Genomic DNA, 27,261 nt, shown 5'->3' on the forward strand with positions numbered 1-27,261 from the left:
TGTGTCCATCATTGAATGAGACACCCACGTCTTCCGTCCGACAATGTGTGTCCGTCATTGAATGAGACACCCATGTCCACCGTCCTACAATGTGTGTCCGTCATTGAATGAGACACCCACGTCCACCGTCCGACAATGTGTGTCCGTCATTGAATGAGACATCCACGTCCAGCGTCCTACAATGTGTGTCCGTCACTGAATGAGACACCCACGTCTACCGTCCTACAATGTGTGTCCGTCATTCAATGCAGCACTCACGCCGACCGTCCTACAATGTGTCTCCGTCTTTGAATAAGACACCCACGTACACCGTCCTACAATGTTTGTCCGTCATTGAATGAGACACCTACGTCCAGCGTCCCACAATGTGTTTCCGTCATTGAATGAGACACCCACGTCTACCGTCCTACAATGTGTGTCCGTCATTGAATGAGACACCCGGATACACCGTCCTACAATGTGTGTCCGTCATTGAATGAGACACCCAGGTACACCGTCCTACAATGTGTGTCCGTCATTTAATGAGATACCCACGTCTAGCGTCCTGCAATGTGTGTCCGTCATTGAATGGGACACACACGTGTATCGCCCTACAATGTGTGTCCCGTCATTGTATGAGACACCCACAATTACCGTCCTATAATGTGCGTCCGTCATTGAATGAGGCAGCCACGTCTACCGTCCTACAATATGTGTCCGTCATTGAATGAGACACCCACGTCCAGCGTCCTACAATGTGTGTCCGTCATTGAATGAGACACCCACGTCTACCGTCCGACAATGTGTGTCCGTCATTGAATGAGACACCCACGCACAGCGTCCTACAATGTGTGTCCGTTATTGAATGAGACACCCACGTTCAGCGTCCTACAATGTGTGTCGATCATTGAATGAGACACCCAGGTACACCGTCCTACAATGTGTGTCGATCATTGAATGAGACACCCAGGTACACCGTCCGAAAATGTTTGTCCGTCATTGAATGAGACACACACGTCTTCCGTCCGACAATATGTGTCCGTCATTGAATGAGACGACTACGCCTACCGTCCTACAATGTGTGTCCGTCATTGAATGAGAAACCCACGTCTACCGTCCTACAATGTGTGTAAGCCATTGAATGAGACACCTACAACTACCGTGCTACATTACGTATCCGTCATTGAATGAGACACCCACGTCTTCCGTCCGACAATGTGTGTCCGTCATTGTATGAGACACCCGTCTACCGTCCTACAATGTGTGTCCGTCATTGAATGAGACACCCACGTGAATCGCCCTACTATGTGTGTCCGTCATTGTATGAGCCACGCACGTGTATCGTAGTACTATGTGTGTCCGTCATTGTATGAGACACCCATGTCTACCGTCCTACAATGCGCGTCCCTCATTGAATGAGACACCAACGTCTACCGTCCTACAATGCACATGTGTGTCCGTCATTGTATGAGACACCCACGTGTATCGCCCTACTATGTGTGTCCGTCATTGCATGAGACACCCAAAAGTACCGTCCTACAATGTGCGTCCGTCATTGAATGAGGCAGCCACGTCTACCGTCCTACAATGTGTGTCCGTCATTGAATAAGACAACCACGTCCACCGTCCGACAATGTTTCTCCGTCTTTCAATGAGACACACACGTCTTCCGTCCGACAATGTGTGTCCGTCATTGAATGAGACACCCACGTCTTCCGTCCGACAATATGTGTCCGTCATTGAGTGAGACACTTACGCCGACCGTCCTACAATGTGTGTCTGTCATTGAATGAGACGACCACGCCTACCGTCCTACAATGCGTGTCCGTCATTGAATGAGACACCGGCGTCTACCGTCCTACAATTTGTGTCCGTCATTGAATGAGACACCCACGTGTAACGCCCTACTATGTGTGTCCGTCACTGAATGAGGCAGCCACGTCTACCGTCCTACAGTATGTGTCCGTCATTGAATGAGACACCCACGTCCAGCGTCCTGCAATGTGTGTCCGTCATTGAATGAGACACCCAGGTACACCGTCCGACAATGTCTGTCCGTCATTGAATGAGACACCCACGTCTACCGTCCGACAATGTGTGTCTGTCATTGAAAGAGACACCCACGCCTAGCGTCCTACAATGTGTGTCCGTTATTGAATGAGACACCCACGTCCAGCGTCCTACAATGTGTGTCGATCATTGAATGAGACATATAGATCCAGGTACACCGTCCGACAATGTCTGTCCGTCATTGAATGAGACACCCACGTCTACCGTCCGACAATGTGTGCCTGTCATTGAAAGAGACACCCACGCCCAGCGTCCTACAATGTGTGTCCGTTTTTTAATGAGACACCCACGTCCAGGGTCCTACAATGTGTGTCCGTCATTGAATGAGACGACTACGCCTACCGTCCTACAATGTGTGTCCGTCTTTGAATGAGAAACCCACGTCTACCGTCCTACAATGTGTGTCCGTCATTGTATAAGACACCCACGTCTACCGTCCTACAATGTATGTAAGTCACTGAATGAGACACCCACGTTTATTACCCACGTGGTGAAGAGACAGGTGGTAAGATACTAAATCCGTACGTCACACGTGTGTCGTACAAGGTTGACCTTGTTTTATTCGTTTTGATTGGATAACCGTGACCTCTGTCACACCGGGACTACTTTTTTCATTCATAAAAAATCGCGAGACGTCATTCATTTTGCGATTACAAGGCAGAACTGAAGAAATTCATGAGAACGAGAGATATTTACAAACACTTTATTCAACCAAACAAGATAGTCACACGCATCAAATTCGGTTTGCATTCTATATAAGTTATGCATAGAGGTCCTACAGACATATAATCGAGCTAGATCTATAAATCGATTAACAATGTACGACTGCCGATCGAGCGCGTCCCTTGAGCGTGACGCACCCAACTTTCAATTTGATTTAACGTAAAAGGATAGGCGTGGTGAAATGAAGTCTGTTTAAACTATCTGGACAGATATCTAGACTTACTTGGGATGATCCGGTTGTGCCATCGGTGTCCCCCTTGAAGCGTATTTTGTGGCGCTGTTTCGGGAGGTGTTGTTCATGAATGAACGAACACGACAGCACGACCAGATCACTTAAAGTTCACAGTTCCGATACAAATCATTCGAAAACTCCGTGGAAGTGTGCTTGACTTCTGATTTTGTGGCCCCAAACATCCCAAATGTGAACAGTAACATTCCCTATCTCTAGCGTAAAACGCTGTGAGTGGATTGCGGTTGTCTTTTCTTATTCTGGTGGCGACCTTGCCCTTCGATCGTTCGAAGCTGTCACTGACATGCAAGCAGATTTGAGTTTGTTGATTTTCACGTCTTCCCTTTTCACACTTCGCTACTTCCGGTTTGAAAGCGAGGCTTGGAGAGCAGAAGGTGAAGGCTGGATAGCACATGAAACACATGGAGATGTCAACAAGGCATGCAATCGGGACAAACTGTGACAATTTAACCATCCCGGTACATTTATCGTAAGTATTGAACATTATTCTTATTGAAACTATTCTACTGTTATCTGGTCTCCTTACCGATATAAATTTGAGTCTGGCCGTTCTGTTGTGATTTCAATTTAAAATATCCATGACCACCTGGTAACTCCCAGTGCAGTTTATGGTAGCTGAACAGACTAATACAAATTCTACTGAAATCTTGTAAAAAATAATTCATTGTTTACACACCATTAAGCCAAACTATTTATTGTGAGTTTAAATAACTTTGCGGGTTGTATTTGAAGTCGAAATATTGACCTTTTGACCATATCTAGATATATGTCAGAAACTAACTAAATTGATATGTTGATATAATGTATCAAATTGTAACCTACTGAGAATTTACAATCGTAACAAATCAGAAGTTTGCATCAGTTGTGTATTTGATGTAAATTGTAATGGACTCAAATGCATTCCAATAAAATATTAGACCTCTAGATCTACTTGTGCTGTTGGGATTGTGAACAGTTGTTATTTTGATTGTCAATGTTGACAGATTAGATAGCATGAGGTGTAATATTTCAACTGAATTATTACATAAAGGGTGTGTAAATATTTAAAGTAAAGTACAGTTTGATCTGCAATTTTGGTAACAATTAATATTTCTACCAAAATGATATTTACTTTACTGTACCAATTTAATCATGTCATGAAATGAACAAAAACCCAACTAATAATGTCCAGTAAATGTTCAATCTGCATGTGATCTTTATTTAATTTACAGAAACAGATAACTCTTTAACAGTTTGTATTCAAATATTTCAAATGCATAAATTGATATTGACATTACTAAAAACTTAAAGTATAAAAAGAATTATTTTTAATTCCCATGCGTATTGCAATCATAACTCATTTATTCCCTTTGTTTAATTGTGAAACCCATCTGGTTTTATGTCCACAAACAAGTTTTGAAACTTTTAAAACAAAAAGATATTTTTGGGTGCAAGCAATTGCCATGTATTATTGATTATTAATCATATCAATTTATATATAAGAATATTGTTGTGCTTACTGTGTCATTTTGCAATAATTATATTGTTATGATGTAATATTTTACTATTGTTAACAATCTTTAGAACTTTAGTTTATTTCAATCACGTCAAGTGGTGTGATCATTTTGATATTTTTTTTTTTTATAATTCAATCAAAACGAGAAAAATAAAAAAATATAAATACATAGAAGAAATTTGTTTTCCTTGTCAAATTACGATGATAGCATGAATTTATCTCATGCTCCTTGTATAGCATGCTCCTTGTGAAAATTCATTCCATTTCTTCTTCGAATGTACCTTATATGATGATTTTAGGGAGACATTACTGACAGCTATCGATAATCTTGGAGGACAAAATACTCTACATAGTATTCTTTTTGGTGATTCAAACTTAGATGTTTTCCTGAATACAAAAATATTCTAGTCTGTACACAAATTTATAGAAACGACTAACAGATTCAGTAGCTAGCATATTATTGTTTCCAAACTGTTAATCATTAATATTGTTAAATCTATATTCAACACTAAAATGTATAATATTAGGATATGTATGAGATGCACACTGTCTTCACTTTCCAGCACATTGTACATATCCTTCATATGAGCACTGTATATATATTGCGCACTATGTTTCCACAATGTGAAGCTTCAACTGTAAATTGTTCATTTTCATTATGCAATATTATGTATAACTGTATATAGGGAGAAGGCGGTAATAAGTGCTGCCCTTTGTCTTTTTGGACAATAAAATATGTTTAATAATATTTCATCTTGTGATCTGACAAAGTTAATATTTTCAAGTCAAAATATCAACTTTAGTAAACCACATGAAGAGATAAATATTGCATTTGACAAAATAAATTCAAGTCTTATATTTTCTTTGTGATCTTCATGACCTTACTCAGAAAACCATAGTGTCAATGAGGCAGACTGACTGTAGGTGTGACAAAACGTGATATTTCACCTGATTTTAATAAAAATCTTATTATTTTCACTCTAGCGAAAGTATGTTTTCAGCATGGTCATGATTAAATACATACCGGTAATACAAATATCAAAACATGTTTCATTAAAACAAGAGTGAATTTCTGTGTGACATTGATATAAAGAGCTGTAGTACACTGTCATTAAATTGATGCATCTGTTGAGTTTACCCTTTACACAGAATATACTGTTTGAGTTTTCGACATATCAGATGAATTGATGCCTTCAAGATTGTTCTAAAGTACATGTAGCATGTAATGTTACACACTGTGATTAATTTTCCTTAAACTTCTCTATTTCAGAAGAATGTTGTTTTCTAAATAAGCAATATTTTGAGAGAAGGTGAATATGCATTGTTTATAAAAAAATGTTATTGAAGTAGGAATATTATTACAATATAATAGAATTATTCATTTCAGGCCAGCGAGTCAACACAATGAAGTACTAGTATCCCGTGACGGATGTCTGGAGGAGCTTTCTGCTGACAGTAACGCAATGGTTACAATGTGCATCCTGTCAAAGGACGAGGAAGTGAAAAGCCATATTCATTCAATCAACAAATGTGGTTCCTGTCACATTTCTCTTAAATAGGACGAGGAACTGAAAAGCCTTATTCACTCACAAATCAACATGGCCAATATTTATCGGACACTGAAAAAGCACATTGTACCATTTGTTTACAAGCAAGAAAATTATTTTCTCCTGGAATTTAATTAGGTGCTTTTGACTGACAAAGACACCCAGTCCATGTTAAGTTTTGAAAACTTATATTGTGAGAAATAAAGATATGAAAATTTTGGTTTGTTTTTCTTTGTCAAATATGAGAAATCCAGATTGTTCCATCAACATAATTTGTACCGATACATATATTTTATCTTGGCTTGATTACCAATTGAAGTTGATTCCTTTTTTTCTTTTGTTATTTTATCTGTACTCATATCTGATCAAGACATTTTCAAACTATTCAGGATAAATGTATTAGTAGCTTCCTTTTGATATACAATTACCTTTCATCATACAGGATTAGGTTAGGGTGTTCAAGAAGTTGGTAGTTGTATCAATTCTTATATTTCTTCAATTTCATGCATTATTTATATTTATCAATTTTTAGTTTCCTTTTAACTTATTTTAAACAGTTCACACATTATTACTTTTGTAGTGCACGGTGCAATCTCAATCGGCAATAATCAGTTAAGTAAGTGATGTTTGAAGAACAAGTAACGTATCATCTGTCATTGTACACACTGAATAGGGTTATTGCCCCTTCTGAATATTTATTTTGACACACGAATTATTTTCATAATTAACATTGTAATATGTTAAAATGAAAATCATAGCAGAAAAAGTGTCTTTTGTCAACTGGACTCATGGCAAAACGATAGTGCGTTGTGCAGCAAACACCACTATGAAACGTGAAATAAATAATCTCAATCTTGATCTAGACTCCACTAGAGTTCGCCAAGCCACGCATTGACTGAGCAATTTTGCAAAAGTACACTGACGTGTTTCATGTTATGCGGTTTATTTACGATAGAAAACTTCTGTCATTGAATGTACTGTCACATTGTACCTATATGCCGACGAGGTTATGATAAAACAATCTATTTCTGAAATACGTATCTCGAAATGCACCTTTCGATTCACTTCCGGGATCCTGACAGCAAAATGCTTATTCCAGTGTATAACAGGCATATTTTAGTTGGACCTCATGATTAAATGTGAAATATCTTCTGTATTATATACAGAGGATACCATTTTTTGTTTGTTTGAAATGTCCAACATGCTGTCTATTCCCTATGAGCTGATGCGACTCTCACTGCATGGAGCTATGCTCTCCAAGCCTCGTTTTCGATCCAAGATGGCGAAAGTGTGAAAAAGATCAATAGGGTGGTACAGTTAACATGAATGTCTTTGGCGAACAGTCTGATTTCCCTCTTCAAAAATGGTACGGACATGATATAGATTCAGCTGATAGATCAAGGAAACCGAACCATTTTGATTGCACAGACGGGACCCCGGCAGTGTGATGCGTGTGACTGTTGGTCCGATATTCAAAGAGCGGCGCTAATGTGACATTTCAAATTTTCTTATCGGTGTCCTGCGTACTAACAACATGGCGCTTGAATTACAATAAGTTGAAGACTTTCTTCCAAAAGGATCTTGAGCATCGGTGCTGGTTTGTTTGCAAACAGAACAGCAGGCGCATGTTGTTAATGCGTATGCATAAACATGTCAACAATGCCCATATTTGGTCTTATATCAATATTCATGCACAACCAGATTTTGCAACCGGTTTCAGTTTGGTCTGTCAACGAACGAAAGTTGTTATGTATTTACACTTAAATATATATTTAACGTGGGTAAAAAATAAAATACCACACTCATTCTCGTTAGATACCATTTTTACGAAACTCGTGAACTTTCTATGGTATCTGACCGAGCTTTCGCTCGGTCAGATACCATAAAAAGTTCACGAGTTTCGTAAAAATGGTATCTAACGAGAATGAGTGTAGTATTCTCTATGTATCGCCCTACTTTGTGTGTCCGTCACTGAATGAGACACCCACGTGTATCGCCCTAATATGTGTGTCCGTCATTGTATGAGCCACCCACGTGTATCACCCTACTATGTGTGTCCGTCATTGAATGAGACACCCACAATTACCGTCCTACAATGTGCGTCCGTCATTGAATGAGGCAGCCACGTCTACCGTCTTACAATGCGTGTCCGTCATTGAATAAGACACACACGTCCATCGTCCGACAATGTTTGTCCGTCATTGAATGAGACACTTACGCCGACCGTCCTACAATGTGTGTCCGTCATTGAATGAGACGACTACGCCTACCGTCCTACAATGCGTGTCCGTCATTGAATGAGACACCCACGTCTACCGTCCTAGAATGTGTGTCGGTCGTGGAATGAGACACCCACGTGTATCGTCCTACTATGTGTGTCCGTCACTGAATGAGACACCCACGTCTTCCGTCCGACAATATGTGTCCGTCATTGAGTGAGACACTTACGCCGACCGTCCTACAATGTGTGTCCATCCTTGAATGAGACGACTACGCCTACCGTCCTACAATGTGTGTCCGTCATTGAATGAGACACCCACGTCCACCGTCCTACAATGTGTGTCCGTCATTGAATGAGACACCCAGGTACACCGTCCTACAATGTGTGTCCGTCATTGAATGAGACACACACGTCTTCCGTCCGACAATGTGTGTCCGTCATTGAATGAGACACCTACGTCTACCGTCCTACAATGTGTGTCCGTCATTGAATGGGACACCCACGCCAAGCGTCCTACAATGTGTGTCCGTCATTGAATGAGACACCCACGTCCAGCGTCCTACAATGTGTGTCCGTCATTGAATGAGACACCCACGTCTACCGTCCTACAATGTGTGTCGATCATTGAATGAGACACCCACGTCTTCCGTCCTACAATGTGTGTCCGTCATTGAATGAGACACCCACGTCTTCCGTCCGACAATATGTGTCCGTCATTGAATGAGACACTTACGCCGACCGTCCTACAATGTGTGTCCATCCTTGAATGAGACGACTACGCCTACCGTCCTACAATGTGTGTCGGTCATTGAATGAGACACCCACGTGTATCGCCCTACTATGTGTGTCCGTCACTGAATGAGACACCCACGTTTATCGCCCTACTATGTGTGTCCGTCATTGTATGAGCCACGCACGTGTATCGTCGTACTATGTGTGTCCGTCATTGAATGAGACACCAACGCCCAGCGTCCTACAATGTGTGTCCGTCACTGAAGACACAGTAATCTGTATTGAGAGGATGGCTTTAGTTCTGTCGAGACTGTCGATGCTTAGATAATAGATAATTGAGAAGAACTGCAAATAGCTACAGGAGACAGAACTGTATTTCTACGATTTCACGGAGACATTGTAAAAGATCTCTGTAAACGTCTGTTACCCCAGGTAATGCTTCCCATCTCCCCAAGCAGCCGTTCTTTTGTCTTGAGAATGCCGAGACTGTATCACATCCTGCAAAAGCGTGCTTCTGAAGCAGCCTCCCCAAGCGACTGGTAATATTAATGGATTCGTTTATGTAGCACATTCTTTCTTACTCAAAACAGTATCCACAACTGTTCCACGTCCAAATGGTGGAACAGGGAGACTGCAATCACATCTGAGTCAACAGTTCTTTACCAAAGGTTCTTGTGCATGCAGCAATATTCTTTGAATCTGATTGTTTGTGTTTGCAGGAACATATCCATTTATTTCATCATTTAGTGAAGGATGTGCAATTACAGTGCAAATTAATAATCTTCTAGAAGTATCCATCCCCGTTTTGGCATTGCCTAAAAATCGGGCCGGGCCGGGACGGGCCAAAGTGTTATTGGCTAATTACTTCATTATCGGCCATCATACCTACATATAATTGATGCAACATACACACATAACATTAATGAACAATCACCAACCAAAAACGTGCACCATAATTAATTCGGAGTAAATCGCTTGAAAACCAGAAAGTGGAGCTGTGTGTAAGTGTCGCTGATCTAGGTAACATGTAAAAGAGCAATCGTTAAACGAAATAAGATTTGACACGTATCAAATACTTCCAGCTATCGTGATACACATTTCCATCTGTCGGCATAGCGTTTATATTTATAGGATAGTACTACATCTAAGTAAATGAAAATGGCACTCCCCAGGGCAGCATCCTAAGCCCGACACTCTTCAATATTATGATTAACGATCTATTCGAGGGACTATCCCCCAGAGTAAACACATCAAAATTCGCGGATGATGGAGCCCTCTGGATCCACAATAAAAACATTAAAATGGCCCAAAACTTACTACAAAAATCTCTAAATAAAATACAAAAATAGTCTGACAAATGGGGCTTCTTCCTAAACTCAGAAAAAAACACAGGAATAGTATTTAAACACAAAAATATGCAACCCGCCTCCCTAAACCTCCAACTAAACAACAAACCAATCAAATTTCAAAAACAAACCAAATTCTTAGGATTAATCTTCGATGAACATCTCACCTGGGATGCTCACATAAAAAACCTAGTAACCAGATGCAGCAAAGATCTAAACACATTAAGATGCCTAACCGGCTCCAACTGGGGGGCCTCTAAAAACACCCTCCTCTCACTCTATATATCACAAATTAGATCCAAACTAGACTATGGCAGTGCCATTTACGACACCCTAAACAACTCTCTCATTAAAAAACTAGACTCAATCCAGTATCAGGCCCTAAATCTAAACACACGAACTCAACATGGCACCTCCTCCACCTCACTCCAGGCCTTAACAGGAGAAATGCCACCTAAACTACGTAGGGAACAACTTACCCTAAACTTCTGGGCCGCGTCCCAATCAAACCCTCTAATCGAAAACTTAATAAAAAACAATATTAGCCCTAGAAACCAAGCCCTAGCCCGGAAAAATCCACTTCTTACTCCAATTTCCCAAAGAATAACCAATTACCTAAATGAACACAAAATAAATAATCTCAAACAAAACAATAAATCATCCAATATCTTCACTCCAAAACTTAAAATACAAAAAATAGACACAACACTAGCCGATACACTAAATAAAGAGACCGATCCTAACATCGCTGAAACCACCACACTAGCATACATACACGAAAATTGGCCAAATTGGTGTCACATATGCACAGACGGATCCTCAGATCCGATCTCAAAACACACCGGGTTCGGAGCCCACATCGCACAACCAACCCAAAACACCAAATCTTACCGACTCCCAAACAACCAATCCATATTCACGGCCGAACTCATGGGCATGGCCCCAGCACTACACAATCAGCAATCTAAAAAACACCAAAAAATCCTCATCCTAACCGACTCCCTCAGTGGACTACAAGCCCTCAAAAATAAAAACACTAAAAACCGCCCCAAACTAATAAATCAAATACTCAAAAGCTCAAACAACTTAACTAAGGCAGGTAAACAAATTGAGTTCATTTGGATCCCCGCCCACGTAGGAATCTTTGGAAATGAAAACGCAGATAAAGCAGCAAAATTATCCCTTAAACTCCCAGAAATAAGCTTAAACTTACCCAGCTCAAAATCAGAAATCAAAAGTGCCACTAAATAAAAAATCAACAAAAAATGGCAAAATATATACCAAAACTCAAATAGCCAAATCAGGAAAGTACTAAAAAAAACCTAACTAAACCAAAAATACTACACCCATCCAAAAAAATCGACATAATAATTACTAAACTACAAACAGGCCACACCAAACTAAATAATCACCGTAAAATAGCTAATCTACACACAACAGCAAACTGCCCACATTGCAAACAACAAGAAACACCAGAACACGTACTCATTCACTGCACACACTACCAAACACACCGAACAACACTACAGACCACCCTAAATCTTAAAACCGCACTTACACTAGAATCAATCCTAAATCCACAAAATAAATTAGAAAAAATCAAAGCCTTAGGCATATAACCTAATTAAAACATGACTAATTAGTCGCATTTAAACCCCAAATAAAAAACCAAAACTACCTAATCTAACAACCACCCAACACACACAGCTCCCTAAGTTCATCCTCCAACCACTCTTGGCATTCATTCCAAATCTCAAATTTCCTGGGTTGCACAAACTCCCTTTTCCCCTTTTCGGAAACACATTAAATGGCCTGGCTGGGCCGTGTGCGACATACGCTTGCAGTCGGAAATCTCCAATATAAGCCCTAGCCCAATATAAGTCTAAGTAAATACCACTAGTAGTTGGTAGCCCCATTCTGGAACCGATCCTGGCTTCTAATTGGTTGGTGGGGTCACGTGACGTCACTTCCGGTTTCGTCACGTGACTGCGCACGCGCAGGGCATTGTGGGTCATGCGTGCACATCCAAGATGGCGGCACATCCGTTTCCGGTGGCGCGCGCATCCAAGATGGCCGCACATCCGTTTCCGGTGGCATGCGCACCTCCAAGAGGGCGGCACATCCGTTTCGGGGGAGGAGGGGGAAAAACCCAGAGAAGCGCTCGTCAAAGGTGAAAAAGAATTGAAAGAAACGCGTATAAAATCCTGCATGTGTACTGGGTTTTTTGTTTTTTCTTTCTAAAAATAGAAGTGGTGGTGGTGGAGGGAAGTGGTGGTGGTGGAGGAGGGAAGGGGTGGTGGTGGTGGGTGGCGGCGGCTGAGGGGAAGGGGGAGGGCAGCGGCGGCGGTGGCAGTGGAGGGGGAGGAGGAGGAGGAGGTAGGTTCTTTGTTTGGGTTTGAGGGTCGTCAAAGCATGAGGATGAAAAGCGTTCTTTCGGGAGAGATGGGTGGCCCTGAAAAGGGCCGTTTTGGGGAAGAAGTCGATCACTTCTTCACCCACATACACTCAGTGGTGCAAAGGCATGGGTGGGCTGTTATCTTTCGTCTCACAGGACACTTGCTAGTGTGAGTAAAACGCCTCATGTACGTGTCCTTCAAGATGGTATAACAATACACGCACTGGAATGTTCCATCCCGTGCCTTTGTCCCAAAAGCATACACAGGCAGGCAGCCTTGACACTTGTCGCATTGCCATGGAGGAGGGGGTGGCAATGCTTCTGTCTCCAACTCCGAGTGACACCCTTTGCACAGTGGCAAAGGGTGTGCAACTGGAGTCAACTCAAAGTCCCAGTTTTCTGCGTTATTTTGCATGCTGCTGTTGCTGATGATGATTTTCTTTTTTCACAAGTGACACTGATCCACTGGAATGGTTGTTCTCTTGTTTTATAGGAGAGGCACTGGAACCCTGCTTTCTGGTTGGTTTCCCACGCAGCGGCTCCGATTGGTTCGTTCCGGTGTCTGGCCTGCACCTCAGTTTTCCAAAACGGACCGACCCCTGTGTTTCCTTTCCATAGGAAATGGATTTTACCATGGGAGAGAAAGCACAACCCTGGTTCGACCAATCATAGCCCACCATGGTCCGAGCGCGGCCTCTGATGGGTCAAAAACCCAGGCATCTGATTGGTCAGATTTCGATCCGGTTTTTTGTTGGGTATTCTTGGTATTTTTTAGGTAGACGGTCGTATGAATGCTAAAGGGGGACCGTCATAGGTAGACATGAACGTGATGTGTGAATGCTTACGTGATGTACGTTGTGTCACCCCCCATGCAAATCGTGATGTCATGTGTGTGTCTTCAAACAGACGTTTACGTTGATCCATAGAATTATTATTATTATTATTTATACCGAGGTGTTGACACTCGTGTATGCCTACAGGCGTACTACCATTTGTGTTTCCATGTCTCTATGCAAACGTGGTGTTTCACCCGTGTCTTTATGCAAAACATGGTGTCATGTGTGTGTCTTGAAACAGACGTTGATCCATATGATTATGATGTTGTCACTCGTTTATTTATACTGAGGTGTCGACACTCGTGTAGGCCTATAGGTATACTGTCACACGTGTTTCCATGCACACGTCATGTACTTCATGCTGCCATGCAAACGTGGTGTACTACGTGTCTCTATGCAAACGTGGTGTCATACGTGTATTAAATAAAATATATATATATATATTTTATTTTGAGACGTACAATTGTGGTGTCATGAGTAGACGTGTGCTTCCAAGAGTACTGGGGAGGGTGTGGGTTCTTTTGGATTGTTGTTGTTTGGGTTGGCAAAGCAAAGGATGAAAACATTCTTTCGGGAGAGATGGGTGGCCCTGAAAAGGGCCGTTTTGAAAAAGAAAAACTTTTCTGCTGCTGTCAAAGAAGAAACATCATGTCCAATCTTATTGCAGGACAAGGATCGTCGAAGTGGTACTTGTTGCCATCTGGGTATTCCATCTGGGTATATCGTCTGGGTATGCCATCTGGGTGCCCTGCGTGGCACCACTTGTGTGTCCAACAAAGAAAAAAGCTTGTTGGTAACAGGAAGCGGTAATAGTCATGAACAGGAACTTGAACAGGAACTTGAACAGGAACAGGAACGCAGGAAACAGGAAATGTCCTCCTAGGCAACCGGCCATGCTACACCATTCGTGTTCTTCTGATTCACATTCTCCTCGCAGAGATAGTGTAGCTGTAGCTTTCTTCTTATGTCTCACCAGACCGGTTAGTTTGAGGTAGTCGCAGTGTGGGGACCACTTGTGGTGTTCCACCCATGGATCGTCATGGGACTCCCATCGTCTCAGCCGCACACCACATTGGAAACATTACACGCCATCGGCACCCTGAGTGTAGACAAAACCCGCATGGGCCATCTCTTCAGCAGTCTGATTCATTTGCGTCGGCCACGCCTCAAACGAAGCAAGTCTTCTTTCAAAGCGTAGATAATAGGGCGATGGTGTGTTACTGGGCGGCGACATCTTATCATGAGCATTCGTACTCTTACTCCAGCATCCACGAGTATCTGCACTATCAGTCACCATATCTCCGTCACACGTCGTCGTACAACTCTTCTTTGTCTCAGCCATTCTTGATGCGATGATGATGATTTTCTTTTTTTCACAAGTGACACTGACCCACTCGAGTGGCTGTTCTCTTGTTTTATAGGAGAAGAACCGTAGTGAAAATCGCTGCTTCCTGATGGGTCCAAAACACAGTGCGCCTATTGGTCCATTCCAGTGCCTGGCCTGCACCTCAGTTTTCGAAAACGACCCGACCCTTGTGTTTCTTTTCCATAGGAAATGTTTTTTTCCATGGGAGAGAAAGCACAACTCGGCTCGGGTGCTGTCTTCTGATTGGTTGGTGCTGACTTCTGATTGGTTGACAACCCAAGCCTCTGATTGGTCAGGTTTCGATCCTGTTTTGGGGAAGGGTTTTCTATAAGTCAGACGTTCAGTCAATCTTATAGTACAGACGTTCATCAGACACGCATCGCTATCATAACGAGCAACCAGAGTACGCCTTATCGTTTGGAGAGGAAAGACACCACACGCTCCAGACGATTAAGAACTGCTAACCATACCTATTGTTTGACTTTCAACCAAGACTACTTGGACACGGTACCACCGGACCCATTCCCATTGAACTGGCGGGTTTATTGGACAGGGTGATCGATGACTTTTATCAACAGATCACAGGCCAGAAGGGAGATCGTCTTGGTCTAGGTATGGATCATTCCGCTTTGAACACCCCCATACGGATTCCCTTTCGTCGCTTTGAAGATCTCCATGGGCTAGATATTTTGCATGCCGTGGAAAAAGTTCAACAGTCCAACAAAGACCTGAACATCGATGCCACCATGGTTGTGACTTTAGTACACGTAGCAGATCCCGACAGGCTAGGATCAGGCAGTGGCCGTGTGAAAAACGTGATTGGACTTGAAGCCTTTTTAACACGCAAACAAGGTATTGTACGGATCAAGAACACAGATCAATCCTGTTTGGCACGGGCCCTGGTGGTGGCACAGCATTATGCCCAGAAGCCCAACCCTCTGACCACAGAATGGACCAACCAGCGAATGAGACTGACGAGAACGAATCGAGTCGCATTCAAGTCACACGGGCACGGGACTTGTTTCGACGTCTTGGCCTGCCTTAAGGTCCCTGTCAGGGCCTGGACGAACTAGCACGCGTGGGACGCGCCTTGGCCCCCCTGAATTATCAACTGAAAGTCTACAGTCAAGAGGTGGACCAGAGACTGATGTACAAGTGTGATGAGGCTCCACCCAACGCCACCGTGCTGCATTTATATCATCATGATCAGCACTACGATGTGATCACTTCCATGCCAGCTTTTTATGCGTCTACACATTACTGCGAAAGCTGCGACCACCGTTACGACCATCCCGAAAACCATCCCTGCACCAAGCAATACCGCTGCCACCGCTGCCTCCACTCCCAAGGAAGAGCCCGGGATCCCTTGCTTGACATGTCAACGCTGGTTCCCAAATCAACAGTGTTGCACCCAACATCTTCAGTCACCGTCAGAGGGAAAACCCAGCGCCTGTCAATCGATTCACAGGTGCCGAACCTGTTTTCAGCTGGTTCGCGTCTTGGAGACCCCCATGGCTCACCACGAGTGCTCAGATGAAGAACATCCCTGCTTAGTGTGTCGAGAACCCATGACCCCAGACCATCGCTGTTACATGACACGCCTCCGTGAAGCCCATGAGGAAGAGGAGGGGGAAGAAGAGGATGAGGAGGAGGGGGAAGAGGAACAACATCACATACGAGACAACATCAAATATGTCTTCTATGATTTTGAATGCATGCAAGACACGGGGGAACACATTTCAAATTTGTGGGTGGTGCAGTTAGGATGTGGACGATGCATCAGTGAAGTGAGCAATGAGTTGTGCGAACACTGTCCATGGAGAGAAGAAGGTTATGGTCCCAGCGGTGAGATCGTGTTTCGAGGCCCCACCACACGACATGATGTGTGTGTGTGGTTGACAACACTGGCTGAAAAACCCAAGAAGAAGAACCAAGAGGAAGAGGAGGACAGCACACGCAAGGGGGCAACAGCACGCCTTGGGAAAAGAAAACGGGATGGAACCCCCCCAAGAAAGCACTCTTCAAAACGTCAACGACATTCATCACCCCAGGAGGAGGAGGCGAATTTGGAAGGGGAGGATGCCATGGAAGTGGATGCGCTCACCCCGTTGGAGGAGGAGGAAAAGGGGAAGAGAAAGAAGACAAAGAACAAGAACACCACCACCACTACAGTCCAGAAGGAGGACCGCATTTATGTGATGGCACATAATGCCCAATCCTATGATTTGCACTTGATCCTGAAGGGCCTGTACCCCCTTCTGGTGAAACTCCCCACCAAGATTCGAAATGGACAACAGATTTTGCAGGTCACCCTGGGACGCTTGTGTTTCGAAGACAGTTTAAATTTCATACCCAACCCACTGAAAGCATTTCCAAAGAGCTTTTGGCTGAAAGAACTGAAGAAAGGGTATTTTCCACACTTTTTCAATACCGAAGCCAACCAGACCTACAGAGGTCCCTATCCACCAGCCGTCATGTACGATCCCGATGGCATGTCTCCCGCGGAACGCACAGCCTTCCTCCAGTGGCATACCCAAAAAGTGCAAGAAGGAGCCTTGTTTGACTTGCAAGGAGAACTTTTAGCCTACTGCCAGAGCGATGTGGACATTTTGAGACGGGGATGCGCTGACTTCCGACAGAACGCCATCAGGTCGGTTCGCATGGATCCCTTTGTAGAGGTGATGACAGCTGCTGCGTTCACCATGAAATCCTTCCGAAAACACGATCTGAAACCCAATACCATTGCCATTCTTCCACCTCAAGGCTACCAATCCAAAAGAAACTATTCCCAGGCCTGTATGCACTGGTTAAATTATCTGATGGAGACGGACCCCAATCTGCACCTCCAGCACGCCAGGAATGGAGGTGAAAAGAGTTCACGTGTGGAGAGGGTCAACATCGGTACAGTGTGGATGGCTACGATCCAGCGACAGCCACCATCTACGAATTCCTGGGGTGTTTCTGAATGGGTGTCAGGCATGTCACAAGACCCAATGTTGGGAACCTAATCAAGTCCTGGGCACGTCGTTGGGAGCACGTTATACCGACACCCGCTACCGCCTGAGTCACCCTGAGGTAAAACGGATCGTCATCCTGTGGGAGCACGAGTTTACAAAAATGCAACAGGAGAACTCCGCTCTGCGTGCTTTCTTGCAGGGACCCCACTGTATCCACGTCCCTGGACCACTCAACCCTCGCGATGCCTTCTATGGAGGACGCACCAATGCCAAGCGATTATGCTATGAAGCCCAAGAAGAACCATCAAGTACATCGATATTTGTTCCCTTTATCCTTACATTTGTAAGACCGGAGCATTTCCCTGTGGACACGTTGTTTGAGCTGAAAGGACTTATCCAATGTCGTGTCCTATCATCCGCTACTGCCCTACAGATCGGGTGACAAACTGCTCTGTCCTTTGTGCCGTACATGTGCCGATACCCGGTCAGACTCCCCCTGCAAGCACACGGACAAAGAGAGGTCATGGGTGGGTACGTACGTCACCATAGAACTCCATGAAGCCGTGAAGAAGTATGACTACCAGGTGCTTCAGATCTACGACGTTTGGCATTTTGACACCTTTGCACAGCATGACACCGACACCCAGCAAGTAGGACTTTTTGACACTTATATCGATCGTCATTTCAAGGAGAAGCTCGAAGCCAGCGAAGCCGAGGGATGTAAGGATCATGACGCTTACATCCAGGAGATCTATGACAAAGAAGGCATTGGGTTGGGCAAGGACCGCATCGAAAAAAAAACAGGACTTCGCACGATTGCCAAGATGCAACTGAATTCGCTCTGGGGCAAGTTTGGACAACGATTAGACTACAGTCAGAACATCTATATGAACGATCCTGTACAGTACTTTGCCTTGTGGAGGGATGAACGCAATACCATCGAGGATGTCACCGTTGTCAACGAACACATGGTGGAAGTGACCTATACCCACAAGGAAGAATTCCAAACCCCCCATTCTCATTTCAATGTCGCCATCGCTGCTTGGGTCACGCTGTACGAGACCCTTGCCCTGGTGGGTCGCAGGGTCGACTAGATCATTTTTTATTTTATTTCATCACAACGGATCGAAACTGAATCGACATGGACACCTACAGAAAAACGGGATTGAAATCTGACCAATCAGAAGCTTGGGTTTTCCACCCATCAGAGGGCCGCCTTTGCCTTAGGCGGCCCTCTGATGGGTGCAAACGAGGTTGTGCTTTCTCTCTTATGCTACAAGCCTGACCCTATGGAAAAGAAACACAAGGGTCAGTCCAGTTTGGAAGAATTGAGACTCAGACCAGGCACTGGAACGGACCAATCAGAAGGCAGGACATCAGTGCCTTTTAATATGACCAACGCTCTCCGGTCATCACTTTTCACTGAACGGACCAAGCAACAACATCATCCCTCTGATTGATGTTCCTCTCGTTGTGTTGGCTGTTGGCGTTTTATCTGGAAGAAACACGTGTTTGGAGAGATTACCATCAAGTGTTGACACACATCCGTGAAGACTTGGAAAGAAACAACGAACAGAAAATCCGGACAACATCATGTCGAAACGGATGAATGCCAAGACACGGAGCGACATGTGTGGTAAAGGAAGCAGTGGAGATGGAAATGGTGACATGACTGCTGAACTGTGTGGTGAAGTGTACGACATGTTGTGTGCAAAGATTAAGGCCGACGACGCGTACGCCAAGAAACGTTCAAAGATGAGGAAACTGACTGAACCCAAGAAAGTAGCACCGAAGAAGACGATAAAGAAGACCCAGAAGAAAAAAACAAGCAAACCAGCAGCAGCAGCAGCAGCAACAACCACAGCAGCAGTTGCCACCACAGCAGCAACTGCCACCACCACCACCATCACAACAGCACAGCAGCCGCAGCAGCAGCAGCAGACACCCAAACGAAGGGGACATCCTTTTTGAAACCTGCAACACCTGCAACACCTGCAAAAAAGACGACCACGGAAGAAATTGTCTCTGAAGATCTCTCATCAAGAACAGCTGTAAGTACCATGCTATCCTTTGGGATGTGTATGCCATGATGATAATGATGATGATGATGATAATGATGATGATGATGATGAATATTACGAATGCATGACGATGATAGTGAGTATACTGAAAGGTTCTTTTCTTGTTGGATTGACAGGACACCCATCCTTCCTTCCCCTGATGCCAGTTCAGCGCAGTCCGTGTTAGAACAGTGGTGGGAACAAATCCCTCAGGAGCCAACCTATTCACCGAATGCGCCTGTGATGATGACGACCGGTGACAGTGATGATCATGAAGCGCTCAAGCTGACAACCCTCCCTTCCATGGATCTGGACACACCCACCCTGCTTGATGCTTCTTGGTCTCCAGCATCACCGGAAGATGTTAATGTCTTCTCCTCAGGTATGCCCATGGTTTGCAACGCCGTTGACCAGGATCCTTATGGAGAAGCTCAACTCACTCCCCTACAACGTGAATGTAGTGTCTGCCGACACAACAACATGTTAAGAAACATAAGCTGCAACAGTGGTCAAGTTATGTGTCATGTCTGTTTCAGGGAGGCCATAGACTGTACTTGTTTTACTGATGGACCTCTCACATGTTTGGGACCTGTTTGGGACAGTATGATGGAGGACCACATCTTATGGTGACCCTCATCTTCACTAGAAGAGCTTGAAGATGGAAGAGTTTGATGAAGATGGAAGAGGAAACGTTTTCGCGTTGTTGTAGGGACATGCAAAGCGCTCCCTCCTCCATTGTCTTTTCGTATTTCCTATGTATCTGGTTGTTGGTGTTGTTCATTATTAAACAGTGTTTGATTGAACTGACTCTTTGTGTCTTGATTGATCTCAACTCCAATAGGGTGCCGAACCGAGGGTAGAGGCTGAGTTGAGATGTCGTCTACGTTGTCTGTCTGTCTGTCATGTCAGTGCACACCAAAGTAAAGAAAAAAAGTAAAGAATAACATATAAAATATTAGATAAAAGAAAAAGGCCATGCTTGAAAGATCAGCTGCCTGGTGTCAGTCATTCCAGTACACACCACCACTACCACTGTGTGTCATGCCGTGTGTCAGTCAGCCCAAACACAGGATGACGTCACGTGATGATGATGATGATGTCATGACCTTCCGTTTAAGGGGGAGGAGACTTTCATAAAAGCAGGCGAACTCCCAGACCTTCCTTCAGTGAGTCACAGTCATCATGGGACAAAGACGGTCTATGAATGCCATGCCATCCTCCCGAGATGTCCCCGATACCGAGTGGGTGCCTGAAAAGGCGAGAGAACAAGCGAGAAAACGCACTGACTTTATGGATGACACACTCTTTATGGACGACACATGGCAACTCAGTGACATTCTGGAGGGACCTTTTCTTCTTACACCTTGTGTCATCCTTCTCATCCTAACTATGATTCATTTCAAGAACATCTGAGGTCTTTTCAAATGTGGCCTAAACAGATGACCCAGACCCCTTATGACATGGCCATGGCTGGCTATTTCTATCAAGGACGAGGTGACCGTGTTAAGTTATTGCTGCGGTGTGACACTCTGCCAATAGGAAGCCACAGACAAACCCTAGAAAAAACGTCTGAAGCATGCCAAAGTCCCCTGCGATTACTTGTGTGTGTTTTGTCCTGATGGAGAAGTGAACGAAAAATGCAGACGTTTGGTGTCCAAAGAAGCACGGAAGAGAAGAGTTGAGTGTCTTGTTCACCCCAAGTGACAAAGTTTCTTTGGGGTTTTTTCAAAGTGTACAGACATTCATGCCCTTGTGGTCACCCTCGTGTTCACAAAAATCACAGGGAAGCCCCTAATCCTGTGACTTTTGTTTTGTTGTGTTTGTTCATGTGAGCGGGGGATTAAAAAAAGAAGAAAAAAGTTTAACAAACATAAATGTTATGTTGTCTGTAGGATGAAGAAAAACAAAACAGGATCGAAATGCACACCCAGAAAAAAACAGGATCGAAATCTGACCAATCAGAAGCCTGGGTTGTCGACCAATCAGAGACTGCGCTCGAACCATGTAGGGCTCTGATTGGTCGAACAGGGGTTGTGCTTTCTCTCCCATGGTAAAATCCATTTCCTATGGAAAAGAAACACAGGGGTCGGTCCGTTTTGGAAAACTGAGGTGCAGGCCAGACACTGGAACTAACCAATCGGGGGTGCTGCGTGACGAACCAACCAGGAAGCAGGGTTCCAGTGCCTCTCCTATAAAACAAGAGCGAAGCCACTCACACACACACACACACACTGCATTCTATGAAACCAACCATGCCACCTCGATACAGTTGTATGAAGTGCCAGACCGACAGTCACAGTTACCTGCTCTGCCCTGAAGTGACATGTACCGAGTGCCACACTCAAGGTCACCATCACTATGTCTGTCCGAAGATAAGCAGTCAAGATAAGCAGAAGACTCCCCAGGGCCCATGTTACACCTGTCAAGTTGTGGGTCATTTCTCTGCAGATTGCCCAGAACCCAGTCGAAAGAAGACTCCTCAGGGCCCCTGTTACAACTGCCAAGTTGTAGGTCATTTCTCTGCAGATTGCCAAGAACCCAGTGGAAAGAAAACGTCAGCAGCACCGTCCACATCGACACCAGTGACACAAGTAACACAAGTGCTTCATCTCATAGAAGCCATGCATGTCGATGTTCTCGACCTAAAAGAATGCATCACAAAACTCCATGCGGGCATCACTCCACGTCTAGGGAAAAGAAAACGGGACAGAAGCCCCTCAAGAAAACACTCTTCAAAGCGCCGACGACACCTTCAGTCCGAGGATGAGATGGAGGTAGAGTATGAAGAAGATAGATCATCTGAGCAAAGTGACTAACGCATGGGACATGCTGCTCCACTGTTTTTTCCAGTTTCCAATCGTTTCCAGTTTTTCCAGTTTTTCCAGTGTTCCAGTGTTCCTACCGTTTCCTGTCGTTTCCAGTTTCCAGTTTGTTTACCAACGGCCCTTTTCAGGGCCACGCATCTCTCCCGAAAGAACGCTTTTCATCCTCATGCTTTGACGACCCTCAAACTCAAACAAAGAACCAGCCTCCTCCTTCTCCTCCCCTCCGCCGCTGCCCTCCCCCTCCCCTTCCCCGCTCTGCCGCCCTCCCCCTCCCCCCCTCCCCCGCTGCCACCCGCCACCCACCACCACCACCACCCCTTCCCTCCTCCACCACCACCGCCTCTTCTATTTTTAGAAAGAAAAAAAAAACAAAAACAGTACACATGCAGGATTTTATACGCGCTTCTTTCAATGTCAATCTTTTTCACCTGGTACGTGCGCTTCTCTGGGGTTTTCCCCCTCCTTCCCGGAAACGGATGTGCCGCCCTCTTGGATGCTCATGCATGACCCACGATACCCTGCGCAAACCGAAACCGGATGTAAACACATTTGAAGATACATCTGTGTGTTTAAAGTAGATTTGGACCGCCCGGGCCATGTCGGACCCAACACAAGCCAACCACTTCTGATAGAGACTATGTTGAGAATGTAGAGGGAAAAGGGCTTCACTTTGAGCACCTTGTTTTCTTTAAGTACAGCTATCTGAGACACTATAAAGTGGTATATAGGTAGATATAATACTAATCTATAGATGTGAATCTATTTGATGATACATCTGTGAGGTTTAAGTTGATTTTGAAAGCCCGGGCCAAGTCGGATCGAACATATCTGACATAGATTTTCTTAAGAAAATACAGTAAAAATGCTTGACTTTAACGGACCAGTTTGATTTAAATGCGATACACTCTGACATCATAAAGTGGTGTATAGGTAGATATAACACTAATCTATAGATGTAAACACATTTGAAGATACATCTGTGTGTTTAAAGTAGATTTGGACCGCCCGGGAATGTAGAGGGAAAAGGGCTTCACTTTGAGCACCTTGTTTTCTTTAAGTACAGCTATCTGAGACACTATAAAGTGGTATATAGGTAGATATAATACTAATCTATAGATGTGAATCCATTTGATGATACATCTGTGTGTTTAAAGTTGATTTTGACAGCCCGGGCCAAGTCAAACCCAACACAAGCCAAACACTTCTGATAGAGAGAATGTAGAGGGAAATGGGCTTCACTTTGAGCACCTTGTTTGCTACCGCAATATGAGACACTAAAGTGTTATATAGGTAGATATAATACTAATCTATAGATGTAAAGTATGTGTTGTAATTTTAGAAGCGCTTTGACAGTTATTAACACGTGTCGTGTCAGCCCTATGACATTCGCGAATATCCACTTGCAGAAAATATTCTTAGTAAAGGTTAATTAGGGATGCCAAACACGTTAATTAATGAAAGAAGAGTAGTCAAAACACTGTCATTTCCTGCCCAGGACATCACACCCCTACACGCTAAGGTTGGTGAGAAACCTCATCAAACATCTCAGCGTGGACACTCGCCCCGAGCAGACGTGTCCTCCCAAGCTCGCACCTCACGCCTCATAATGAGAGACTTCTCCAAGTCACTTCGGAGGGAGCTAGTTGCCATCCTGGAGCCCCTGCTGGCTTACCGGGTTGGCGACTACTCCCTCAAGACGTCATATAAGTCCAAGACATCCACCCTCTCCATCTCCTTTGACCTTGGTCAAAGGAAGAGGCCTCTGGGCAAAGCTTAGGCTAAGCCTAAGCCTCAGGTGGAACCAATTCCGGCCCCAACCCTTCCTGCACCCCACCCGGTGCAGAAGGCCAGGCCGCCAAAGAAGAAGAAGGCCCCTCCAGTCCTCCAGATGGAGACAGAGGTGATCCTTCCCTCCACCCCTCCGCCCCTCCACCCCCAGTAGCAGTGTTGGACCTCGAGGTGACTGGCCCTTCCCTTAGCGACAGTCTCTGCCAGACCGACCCGCTAGGTAGGGATGAGGACCCCCACATGGACCTGGACCACCAAGCGACCCAGGTACTAGCCCATAACAAGCCCGGCCACTCCATCGCCCTTTCCAATGAGCATGGAAAGCTTTACGTCAGCTCCAGGAAACCGCCACCTCCACTGGTCATGGTCCAGTTCCTGGGGCAAGAGCGCTTCGAACATGAGATCCACAGTTACCAGGATCTCTCCGACTTCCTGGCTGACTGTGATCTCAAGTCGACTCCTCCCTTCACCGCCCAATGCGCCGCAAAGCTGACAAGAGCCCTCTTCCAGAGTCTCAGCCCTGAGGAAGCTGCCCTAGCCAACAGGCTACTCGACGGGCAGCTCCACTAGACGGCAGCAGACGCCAAATCGACACACACGCTCGCCCGCCTACTTTACCCAAGCCCAACTTTTTCCATATTATTGTTTATTCTCTTATCCCCACCAAGCCAAACCCCCGCCCCCCTTAGCTTCTTAGATTAGGTTTTTAGAATTTACATTTTTGGGGGTTGTACTTCTTTATTTTATTCATTACGCTTTTTTCCCCCAATAGTATAAGTGCAACCCCATGTGCGAGATACGCTAAAGTGTTATTATTACACGCGGAAAGCGCACGTTAAATCTCCGATAAACCAACCAACCAACCTTCTCATCAAAGAAAAGACACAGTCAAGACACTGACTTATCGGTATGGACTCTCGGTATGTAGCTATAATTATCAGTTTATTACATTGCTGAAGATGCCTTTTGATTCAAACTCAATTAAATGAGCAAAACTATACGTTTCTGGACAATTGAGATATGCCTAGATATGCACGTTTCGTTTGATTATTCTGCAATCCATTTTTAGTATTACCCGCTGGCCTGACTTTTAAGGCAATCCCATCCGTTTTGCAAACTTTCTCCACTATCAGACTGCCTCCATAGCCTTTTTTATAGAGAGCTGAATTTAAAAAATTCGATCCCCGGCCACATCATACCAAAAGAAGTTAAATTATAGTACTTTTTGTTTCCCCTCCTTGTGCTTGGCATTAAGGGGATAAAACAAGGACTGACTCGAGTCAGTTTACAGTGACTGAGTTTGGCAGCCATTTTAAAAATGTGACATCTCATTTCAGTGGACTAGGACCATAAAACCAACACCAGTCAGGCACCAGTCAGGACTAGTAAAAGAATACACAACCCGTAAAGATCAGGGTTAGAATAGGTCATAAGAGCCGACTAATGGGATCGGGTGATCAGACTCGGTGACTTGGTTGATACATATCATCATATTCCAATTGCGTCGATTGATGCTTATGTCAATCACTGGATTGTCTGGTCTAGGTTTGAATATTTACAGACCGCCGTCATCTATCTGGAATATTGCTCTGTGCGGTGTTAAACAACAAACAAACAAAAGAATACACACCGAACGCCTACATGTCGCAAAATAAGTGCAGTAATCTTGGATGCGACGTTATTACCCATTTCACATCACCTCATCCCCACCTAATCCTGTCTTTTGGTAATGGTGTAGATGATTTCTCTGCCAACCGTTGTACTGGTCCATATTTTTCTCTTGTACCTGTCTTCAAGCTGCAGTATCGGTTCTGCTCTTCATGATGACTCTCATTTATCCCACCTTTCAAAAGACCAAACGAGTCTCAAACTCATTCAAAATCCTAGACATTTCAGGACCAGCGACAATCCACTTCAGTAGGGCACTATCATTTGCAAGAAGTCCAATTGTTCCACCATGTGTCTGCATATCTCTGTTGGTTTGCTCATGAACCTTCTCATGTGACAAACATGAAAAGGCTTTAGCTGTCTGCTGTGTCACAAATGTCTACCAACTTCTTTTTCACTATTGGATGATGACAATCTAGATCCTGTATTGTCCTCATGAATTCTGGCATCCATTGTAAAATATAAACATGGATATATCTGGTTTAATGCATCAACCTACATACTAAAATTGGTTTCCCTGATACTTCACATTAACAGGAAGAGAAGACTCTCTTGCATGATGGTTGTGTACCAGTAATCAAAACGTACCAATTTATTTCTTCCTTGTTGCTAAGACTCAGTCTGTAACATAATTCTTCCATGCCACATTGAGCAGAATATAAAGGGGAGCTACGGAGACTTGATGGGCATATCATGCTTGTTTCACATGCGATCCACAAAGGTATGATTCTGCCCTCCAGGGAGAAGCTACTTCAGCTCTGACAGCATCAACTGAACCATTTCCTTCCAATCATTTGCCAATTAGTTTTAATGTCTCAATGTGGAGACCAATCATAAAGATCACTTGGTCTTCTCCCAACAGGTCAGGTAACATCCACTACAGCTGCTTTTTAATAATGATAACTGGTTTCCCGAATGTCAAGTCTTTAGATTGCCTTTTCACCCTTTTCTTTACTTAAAGGCAACAGAATCTCTGCACTGGTACACATAATAAAAAAATGTC

At 44.2% G+C, this 27,261-nt stretch overlaps 2 protein-coding genes across 4 annotated transcripts in view; one reads left to right on the plus strand and one right to left on the minus strand.

Moving 5' to 3' along the window:
- Nucleotides 1–27,261, minus strand: part of LOC124124464 (5'-deoxynucleotidase HDDC2-like) — a 157,484-nt gene that overhangs the window by 50,900 nt on the left and 79,323 nt on the right. For 2 of the 3 annotated variants that reach the window (XM_046487639.2, XM_046487641.2), the window contains exon 6: nt 23,211–23,320. The exons of the other annotated variant lie outside the window; for it this stretch is intronic. In XM_046487639.2, coding sequence (XP_046343595.1) covers nt 23,217–23,320 — 104 coding nt within the window. In that variant the 3' untranslated portion in view covers nt 23,211–23,216. Of the gene's footprint in view, nt 1–23,210; nt 23,321–27,261 lie in introns of those variants that run through there. 3 annotated transcript variants of the gene reach the window in all.
- On the plus strand, nt 19,196–20,780 carry LOC124124468. The gene is made up of 2 exons (XM_046487647.2): nt 19,196–20,359; nt 20,514–20,780. Exon 1 carries the CDS (start codon nt 19,511–19,513, stop codon nt 19,886–19,888), a length of 378 nt encoding a protein of 125 aa, XP_046343603.1. The 5' UTR covers nt 19,196–19,510; the 3' UTR covers nt 19,889–20,359; nt 20,514–20,780.

The sequence above is a fragment of the Haliotis rufescens genome, unplaced genomic scaffold, assembly GCF_023055435.1.
Source record: "Haliotis rufescens isolate VD_foot unplaced genomic scaffold, xgHalRufe1.0.p SCAF_1, whole genome shotgun sequence".
Taxonomy (NCBI): Eukaryota; Metazoa; Mollusca; class Gastropoda; order Lepetellida; family Haliotidae; genus Haliotis; species Haliotis rufescens.